Genomic DNA, 10065 nt, shown 5'->3' with positions numbered 1-10065 from the left:
ACAATAAAATGTGCTATTTGGAAATGCCAGAAACTCACTGTTTTGGGCTAAGTGCTAAATCAAGCATTCTGCTATCAGTCACAGCTAAACTTCCTTTGCTTCACACCCTCTGTACCATCTCAAAACTAGTTTTGGAGGGCTTTTCAACTTTTCAGAGCCTGTTTTTCGAGGTTCACGGGAGACTGCAATGGGAAGGGGGATTGTTTCTCCTACCAGTTCTGCTGGATCCTGCCATTCTGCCAGAAGAATGTAATTGTTATATACCGCCCTAAATCTGCTAGAATTCAGAGCCTGGTGTTCATCATCATCAAATATCAAATAAAGTGGACATCTCAAATGATAGCTTCTATTTTTATTACTAACCTACCACCCACCCATAAAAACCCCAGATTCCCTCTTCAGGATGAATGTAGCAATGGTGAGGGGGATGTCTTTCCTCTCAATCTTCCTCAAGCCCTGAGATTTTTCTTTTATTCTGTTGTTTTACCCTTAACTTGTGCATGGGTCATATTAAAATCCATAATTTTTGCTCGAAAACCTGTCCTTGACTTATACATGACATCAATCTATACTAGGCTCCTGATCATATTTCCCTGAGACATAAACAGGACATTGGGATGGCAAAAACGGGACGAGGTTATGTAATATTCGGTATTCATGAAAAAGTCAGATGATAACAAACAACAAAAGTTTTATTAGATGAACATATTGAGATGGCAATTATTCTTAAAACTCATTAAAAATTTAAGCAGATGTGGGGGGGGGGCTGTATTTCACCACAATTAGGCCATGAATACGCCTGCACTCCCATGCCAACCTGTATGCCATTTTGACCCTTAAGAACAGCTCTTAGAGAAAGGCATCAGGAGCTAAAAGAAGGAATAACTCAGAGAATCTTCCTGCAGTTCTCTGAATCTACAGAAATTTATTCAGCGTACATTTAAATATGTAGCCAACATCAGGGACAAGGGGCTACGACTGAGTTTAACCGTGATCTTGTGGTATAGGCCATGGCCACCAACATCTCCCACCACTGCCCAGGTCAGAACAGGTCTCCAGCACCTATTTACTATGGGAATTAAGCTTCCCCCCACAAAGACTCCCACAGCTCCCATGCCAGCTATTTGTTAAAAACACCAAACAATAGAAATGGTACCATATCCAATTTTGTCCGAAAATGTCATGCTGGAAATACCAAACAGCTTTCACCTCTATCCTCAGTGTAGTTTTATAGAATAAAAACTTCAGTGTGAGTTCCAGTAGCTAGGATCCAAATAAAATAATTACAGAAATATGGCCACATATTTCCCTTGCTGTAGTTTTCTAAACATGATTAAATCAGATCATTTTAACCCATGCTGCCTGTCTCCACAAGTGTAGATGCAGAAGGACCACTAGGCACAAAATGGCTTATCCTCAAATGAAGAGACAGTATTGCCTTCTTATTTTGAAGAAAAGTAGTTCTTTATTCAGCAGACCTTGCTTCTGGATAAATGCTTAGCATTAGGAGATAAGGAGGAGTTCACATAGCTGTTTAAACTTGCTGACCATTTTAAATTTTTGTATGTTTCACAGTATGATGAAAACAGCAGGTCTTACAGACAACTTTGTAGAAGAGTAAATGGCTAAACCACCTCTGATAGTCCTTACCTAAAAAAACCTATGAAATTCATGGCGTCCCATGAGTCAATTTGAAGACACACACGCTATCGTTTTTATTCCTCCAAAATATAAATGTATTCAATAAATGAAATGTTGTTTCAATCACGGAGCATTTATTGGAAGAAAACCTGTGACCACTACATTTTGTTAATGTTGTCAACATGTCGTAAATTACAGTTCTTATGTGCTATTTTTATATAGTGTTAATTTTACAAATAAAACTTGTAAGACCACTTGCTCAATTTGTGTTTTCTAAGTCACAGAAGAAAACACAATAAATACTTCCTTTAAAAAATGCATAAAGTTTATACTATTTTAGTATGTTAATATTTTACTCCAAGACTCAGTAAAGATACTGCATATTTTGTTAAGTATTATTACATCTTAGATCTTGAAGTTGCCAGAAAACTTTCTGTAGTTCTACTTAAAACTTACTTACTGTATTAGTAAAATATCCTGCTCTGTGTTTCTAATATATACTAACATTATAGTTCTATGTATTGTTAATATTATAGTTCTGTATTATTGAATCTGCCTGGTAACTTACCAGTGGTAAGCAAGAAATCTTTTAATGTGTAGTACTGTCCTGACAGTCGCTTGTGTTGTCTCCCATTCAGGACAGCCCATCCCAGATCCATCTTTCTTGCTACAGCAAGTATTAGGGCTGAACTATTGCAACACCATTCTGTATATGTCTATTCAGATATAAATCCAGTTGAGTTCAATTTGGCTTACTCTCAAGTAAGTGTACATGGGATAGCAGCTCAAGTGTCCATATTGTGGTATTACATGCCTTAAAAATGGGACTTATAACCATTAACCTCTTCCCGTTTTATAAAGTGTTAGTTTCGTGTCCCAAACTTTCAGCATTTACTAACGAAACTATTCCCTTTATAATATATGAAACTAATCTGGTGAAAACTGTTTATAAGCCTCCTGTGTTTTTGTAACGGTTGGAACAGGTAAGGAACACAGAGCATGATCCGGTCAATTTTAACCTAATACCTGAAATGAAAGTTAAATATGTATCTAAATTTCTCCTTAAAATAGTACTTCCCATAACTAAATAAAGTCTCCAAATTAGTTGCTAATAGTGCAGTCCTATCTATACATATCTAGTCAGGGGGGATGAGAAGTAAATTTGTTTGTCACATTTGAACAGAAGCAAAACTAATTTTCACTCTCCAAACTAATACATGAACCAGAATGCAATTATCCTTCACTTTTCACACTTCTGTGATTGTTCCAATGTAATTCTCAGATCAATTTTACTCCCCACCTGAGTAAAATGGCGGTGACTCCCAGATGAAGGACAGATTAATCTATTTCACTTTCCAAAACATCTACATCTTTAAAGCATTGTTTATTTCCATCCTGTTTTGCACAGTTTGTGAATATTTTCTTTTAAAATCCACATGACAGCTAGCATGTACTTTCATCCTCATTTGTGTTGCATTTTTACACACAGTTTCCCTAGCAGGTACTTTTTGCAAGCATGGCCCTCTAACATATACCACTTGTATGTTGTTTTCTTAATTTCTGCATTAAGAACTGTATCGCAGCATTTGAAAAGGCCAAAGCCCAGACTATAATTGCATACTGATCTGTGTATTAGTTTGGGAAGTATTTGTTTTAAAATAAAGATTAACAAAATTCATTTCATCCCTACTCCCAGTTGAGTAGAAGATCACAGCTTTAATGCAGTATTCTACTCCTATATGCAGGATTTTGCTCACATTAGATGTACACCTTTAAATATACACTGAAAGTAAGATTTTAGTAGCCAACATAATAACATCACAGTGACCAAGTGGTCCCTTTTGAAAGCAATATTGTTCTAATTTGGCATGTTTTGGAATGTGTATTCGGCTGAGCTGAACACAGGTATTTCCAAATTGATGCTGCTATTTAACAAATTTTCTTACAAGAATGTGCACTTTGAAAAGGGCAACTCACCCATTCACATGGTTTTCAATCCCAAAAACAGAAAGTCCAGCAATGAAAACCACAAAAAATAAATGTTCATTGTGCTTCTCTGTGAAACTGTAGTCTCAGAAACTCCTTTTAGCTCTGGCTCAGATCTGGAATGCTCTTCCCAGTCAGAGACGGCTCTGAGTCAAGAGGATATGAGAAATATGGTGCTGACACAAAAAATCCGGATGGCTGAGTGAGGTTGACAGAATGGCCCATCTGTAAACAGCCGGCTGTATAAGGTGGGGGAGAAGGGGCCACAAGGCACCCAGACTCTGGCCTCACAAATGAAAACCTGTGGACAGAGCCAGCAGTACAACTGGAACTGGATGCAGAACCGGATTGTCTTGATGGAGTCCTTAAGCTAGCAGAGGTCAGGATCATAGGCAAAGTCTCCATCTGGTAGCTTCGAAGAGAGAATCTCATCGGCTGCTGTAACGTTTGCTTAGGCCTTAAACACGTGCAGCAATAAACAGCAACGAAGGAGCCCACAAAAATGAAAGCAATAAATATTGATCCAACGATGAGAAATGGTACATAGATTGGTTCTGAACAGAAAGAAAACAAATTAGGAGGGGGGGAAGGAATCATTCTTAAATTGATGAAGAATTAAATTGTTTACATTATTCAGAATACAAAATGCTTCACCAAGACGATCACATAATAATCTCTCTTAATACCAAACCTGACTGGGGAACTCATTTTAAGTGTTTTAGTCAAAGTCCTATAGCTAATTATACACATATAAATTCTCCTTAAAATACTCAGATTCAACCATACCTAACAACTCAGCCCCTGTTTCCAGTCATCTTCTACATCAAGGGTGAGCAAACTCAGGCTGATGGGAGCTATTTGTCCACCTTAAAAGTTCAACTAGAGACAAGTGCAATAACTGTGGTTCAAAGAGGTAGACACAGAACTGGGCGACAGGTGCCTCCAAGCACATGTTCAATTTAAGATGTTTTCAGTTCCAGAACTGCAGCTTGGATGTTTCTACTTCCTCCCACCTCAAACATTTTGATTTCAAAAATACAGTTTAGGAGGCAAAAATATTTTTTTGTAAATTAATGTTAAATATTGGAAGTAGAAACCCTTCCTGAAGTCTGATTCCACAGAGATCTCCCAATGTATCTTCTGCCTAATCCTGATCTGCATCTTATCCGTGGACCAAAATCTCACTGGACAGCAATTTTAAAGGTTGAAGTTGTTATGGATTATACTGCTTTCTACTAGAATCCCCAGCTGGTTACTCTTTCCATTCAAAAAATTTTCATTTGGTGAACTAACTCTCCTAGAAGAGTAACTGTTTCCAGCTATATTCTCCCCCCCCCCCCCCGCCCCAGTGTACACATTTAACCTAATAAGCCTCCCAAAACTTCTGGGAGTTACCATCCTAATACTATAACCATCGCACCATTTCCCAGAAACATCTTTTTCTCTTACCCTCCCTCCACTTTTTTATGTTTGTATTTTGTGTGAAGGTGAAAAATTCGAAGGTTAACTTTTGGTGAGATATATGTTTAATTTGTCCTAGCATAGGGATATTTTTCTGACATAGTTTTTTGTGGGGTTTTGGGGCTAAAATTGGAGGATGTCTAGAGACTAAACTTGCTGGATGTATTCAATAAATGGGTGCCAAATCTTATGAAAGGTCAATCCAGAGTATAAGGCTCTAGCTCTGTTATTATCTGAAACGTCTGTCACAAAACTGGGTTTAAATCTGAGACGCTACGCCTTCGGCACTCTAGAACGGCTGCTTTTGCAACTAGTAAAGTTAAGGTTTATAAGAGAAAGGAGGCCATAATCTCAAAGCCCACTGGATGCAGAGGGACAGTCTCTCAACCCAGTGGGCAAAAGACTATATCAAAACCACTTGCAAGGTATGATACTTGATAGGCTTAGGCTACAATTACGAAATTCAGCACTTGGTACCAAATAGAGTAGACCTGCTAAATCAATTAAACTTACTTAAGCGACGACTTACCAAGTTTCCATCGATTCAATTAGTCTATTTTAGTTGGGGCTGACAACTGCATTTGTACATTATTATTTTTTCTGAGTATACCTGCAAACATTTTCTAAGGGAAAGAGGGTCATGAAGGCTCTGGTTCTGGGGGGCGTCTGTAAAGGGATTTGTAGCACCTCTGTGGCTAGCTGAGTGAAAGAAATTGTAGCATTAATTTTGGTAGACTTGGTCAACTTGCATTCCTCTGGGCATTTGCATGGTTTATTTACTCCAATGCTCTCCTCAACTCCCCAGTGATTCTGACCATTCAGAGAACACACAGCCAAGATGTGAGTCCATAACGTGGCATCACTTTTTTGCTACAAGACGATTCATTTTATGGGAAGGGGTGTTAAAGTGGAGTCCCCTACACAAACACAACTAACAGGTTGCTTCTACAGCCTGAGAAGGTCAGAATGGACTGAAGTTTTCATTTCACATTCTCATCTAACATGGAATAAACATGAATAACAACGATGACAAGGAAACTTCGCTAAACCATGGCTATTGGGTTGGTTTCTTTTTTAAAAAAGGTAATGATTTCTCTATTATACTTTTTGTCCCCCAAAATGGCCTGCTGACCATTCCTTTAAAAGAAGAAAAGATGAAGAGACTTTCCCAACAGCCTTCAAGAGCTTGCTATTTGTCTGCGACTCTGATCCCTTTTTCAGCCCGTAAAGAGCATGAAATGGCTCACTTTTGCCGCCCGGCTCTTCTCTTGTCATTTTTGCAAACGTTAGAAAAGTTTACATAGATTTAACCATGACCGAGTAACTGTGAAGACAGAAGCAAAGGTGTAGTTCCTTCAACACCTTGCAAGTTCTTGCTCCAGTGGTTACACTGCTTAAGAAATAAACACGTTTTTAGTTAGGCAGGCTTTTTAACATAACAATCCTAACAGGGTGGTCTTTAAATGGGAATTTTAAAAGGAGAGAATTTTCTATTGGGATTTTCCTGGTTTATGATGTTTTGGACCTCTCTGGTTGAACTCTACCAAAGAAAACACTTTTCTCTATTTACTTCTGAGTAGCCATAATTGGATCCTGGCCAAAACTATGTTAGTTTAAACATGGCATCAACCAGCTATTTTCTTCTCTGAAAGGAGAAAAATAAAGATCTTCACCCACAACAAAAAACAAAAAAATAATTTTTGACTACTAATATTGTACAGCGCTCTATAAACAACATTTAATAATAATAACAATAATAATAACAACAACAACAACAATTTATCTTTAGATTGTATGCCGCTGGCAGGGTTTCATGTTTTTGAGCTGATTGTTTCTGTAAAGGGCTATGCAAACGTATGACCCTAAACAGATGATGATGATAATGATGATGATAAAAAACTGGGGTGACCATGGACAAGCCACACTCTCTCAGCCTCAGTATGTAGAGAGACCTTGTGGCACATTTGAGACTAAATGGAAGTATTTTACTTCCATCATTTGCTTTATAACTATGATATAGTTTATATTTTCTCCTTAGACTGTACACACCTCTGGCAGGGTTTCATGTTTCTGAACTGCTTGTTTCTAGAAGGGACAAACAAACTATTATTATTATTATTATTACTACTACTACTACTACTACTATTATCTGGGGGGTGACTTTCCCAAGCAAGTCACACTCTCTCTCAGCCTTTCACTTGCATACTTTGTTTTATAATTATTGCATAGTTCCTATTTTAACCTTAGACTCTCTCAGCCTCAGGGGACGCCCAGGGCAGGTCACACTCTCTCAGCCTTTTCCTTGCCTGGTTCGTTTTCTATCTACTGTATAGTTCATATTTTGTCTCAGCCCCAGAGGCAACCCCTTCTCCGAGGAGACTTGCCAAGGAAGCCCCAGGACTGTCCTCCTCCTCCTCAGGCTCCCCACCAACGAAGAGGGCCAGGTCTGGGGCTCCTGGCTGCCTCCTGGCCGTAGCTGGGAGCCCACTCCCCAGCCGTCATGCCCTGCTGCTGCTGCTGCTGCTGCTGCTGCTGCTACTCACGGGCTGCCGCTGCCGCTGCTTCTGCTCCAGGGAAGGGGTGTTGGGGCCCTCCTCCTTCCCGGTCTTGGTCGCAGGCGCCTTGCTCGAGGCGGGCCTCTGGGGCGGCGCAGCAGTATCGGAGGGCGCAGGAGCCGCAGCAGATGGTGGCGTCGGCGCCGTCGAAGCGCTCCGGGCAGAGGAAGCCCCCCGAGGCCCCGCCGCCGTGGCAGTACTCCCCCCGAGCAGCCGGAGGAGGAAGCTGGCCCTGGGCCCCAAGGAGGACCCAAAGCCCCAGCAGCACCAGGCCCCAGGCCCCCATCGCCCCACGAACGCCACCGCCTGAGGGGACTCTCTCTCTCTCCCTCTTCGTCCCTTTTCTGTGGGCTGCTCCTCCTTCTCTCACTCAGGCCTCCCCTCAGAAGAGGCCCTGCCTTGGAGGGCTTCCCCTGCTGCCTCAGGCCTCCTCCTCCTGTCTTCCTCGCCTCATTTCCAACCTGGGCCCAAAAACGCACTGTATTGCTTTGACTTGAGACACTCTTCTTCTTACAAAATGGGTTCCAATGTAAGGCACTGCACTTAGGAGGGACCCAGTTGAACACAAGCCCAGCAGTGTGACGCGGCAGCCAAAAAGGCCAATGCGATTCCAGGCTGCATCAATAGACATATATAGTGTCCAGATCTAGGGAAGGAATAGTGCCACTCTATTCTGCTTTGCTCAGGCCTCGCCTGGAATAACGCTGTGTCCAATTCTGGGCACCACAGATTTAAAAGGATGTGGGCGAGTTGGAGCATGTCCTCTGCTTCAGGCCTCCTCTTCCTCACCTCCTTCCCAATCTGGGCCCAAAGCACACACTGCAGGAATGCACTCTTGTTTTAACAAAATGGATTTCAGTGGAGGAACCTAGTAGGCCACAAGTTGAACATGAGTCAACAGTGTAATGCAGCAGCTAAAAAGGCCAATACAATTCAAGGCTGCATCAATAGACATATATAGTATCTAGATAGAGGGGAGGAATGGGAGCCCGAAGGCCCAAAATGGCACCTGTGTCTGTGGGGAGGCAGTGGACCAAAATGGCACCCATCTGCAATAGATTAGCTTGAAGACTAGCCATTCTATTCTGCTTTGGTCAGGCCTCACTGTGTACAGTTCTGGGCTCAATGATTCAAAAAGGATGTTGGGAAGCTGGAGTGTGTTTTTGCCTCAGGCCTCCTCTTCTTCCTCGCTCCTGTTCGCCTCCTTCCCAACCTGGGCCCAAAACGCACTGCATTAATAACCTTGTTCTAACAAAATGAATTCCAGTGTAAGGCACTGAACTTAGGAGGAACCTAATAGGTCTCAAGTTGAACATGAGTCAACAGTGTGATGCGGCAGCTAAAAAGGCCAATGCGATTCTATACTGCATTAGTGTCTAGATCAAGACAAGGAATAGTACCACTCTATTCTGCTTTGGTCAGGCCTCATAATCTAGTTTGAGACACTCATGTTCTAACAAAATGAATTCCAATGTAAAGTACTGCACTTAGGGCAGAAAAATGAAACACACAGATATAGGATAAGGGACGCCTGGCTTGACAAGACGTGTGTGAGAGGGATCTAGGAGTCTCCTAGTTGAACAGAAGTAACAGTGTGATGCAGCAGCTAAAAAGGCCAATGTGATCCTAGGCTGCATCAATAGAATTATATATACTTGCCCCTCCATATTTGCTGGGGTTGGGGCACAGGTCTCCCATGAATGTGGAAAAACTGCAGTCAATGAAAACACTATTTTTTACCTGAGTCCTGAGAGGACACCTCTAGGAATCTCTAGGTCCTCCAGTGCAACTCTGTGGTCAACGTCTGACAGACATTCTCCATAGAATTGCGCTGGAGGAGCGATAGATGCCTAGTGGAGTGTTCTCTCTAGGAATCTCTACTGGTCCTTCAGTGTGACTTTTGGTTAAAGTTGACCATAGAGTTGTGCTGGAGGACCTAGATATTCCTAGAGAGAACTTATTAATAAAAAATAACAGTAACGAAATAAAGAGTACAATTGTAACAAAGTAACACGTGCCTGAACTAACAACTGTTCAATATCATTTAGTTCAAGTCATATCTGTTTTAACCCTTTGTTCAATAAAGTTCATATTTTGTTTTATCTAAAGGCTTGTCAGCCATATATATTATATCCACGCTACTATAGTCTATAATACGGTAAACCTGCCATCTAAGAAAGGGGGTTCGTTATATAAATTGGGTGGCAGCAGAATGGGATAAGGAAAGCCCAAGCGCCTGCCATCTTAGAAGAGGGAATCCGTTACATATTTGGTGGCAGCGGTGGGATAACAAAAGTCCCTGGCACTTGCCATTATAGAAAAAGGATTGTGGTTTGGATGTCCGTCACAATGGCATGTAGATGAGTGTCGGTCTGTGGAGAGCATTTGCAGGGCATTTGCTGAGGCGCCCAAAGACCCACTG

At 41.3% G+C, this 10065-nt stretch overlaps 1 protein-coding gene across 1 annotated transcript; it reads right to left on the bottom strand.

The window, feature by feature from the left end:
• Positions 1-1753: 1753 nt before the first annotated feature.
• Positions 1754-8180, bottom strand: SHISA3 (shisa family member 3). The gene is made up of 2 exons (XM_042469483.1): positions 7632-8180; positions 1754-4181 (listed from the first exon to the last, which is right to left on the bottom strand). The coding sequence occupies exons 1-2, from the start codon at positions 7927-7929 to the stop codon at positions 3727-3729; spliced, it is 753 nt and encodes a 250-aa protein (XP_042325417.1). The 5' UTR covers positions 7930-8180; the 3' UTR covers positions 1754-3726.
• Between the last annotated feature and the right edge of the window lie 1885 nt (positions 8181-10065).

Source organism: Sceloporus undulatus, chromosome 5 (assembly GCF_019175285.1).
Source record: "Sceloporus undulatus isolate JIND9_A2432 ecotype Alabama chromosome 5, SceUnd_v1.1, whole genome shotgun sequence".
In the NCBI taxonomy this organism is placed as follows: domain Eukaryota; kingdom Metazoa; phylum Chordata; class Lepidosauria; order Squamata; family Phrynosomatidae; genus Sceloporus; species Sceloporus undulatus.
Note: the sequence above shows the minus strand (reverse complement) of the source record. Positions and strands in the feature narration are given on the sequence as shown.

Coding starts and splice junctions, on each gene's coding strand:
- SHISA3 (XM_042469483.1), bottom strand. CDS start 7,929: ATGGGGGCCTGGGGCCTGGTGCTGCTGGGGCTTTGGGTCCTCCTTGGG. Junction 4,182..7,631: donor AGCAGCGGCAGCGGCAGCCC/GTGAGTAGCAGC, acceptor CTTTCTGTTCAG/AACCAATCTATGTACCATTT.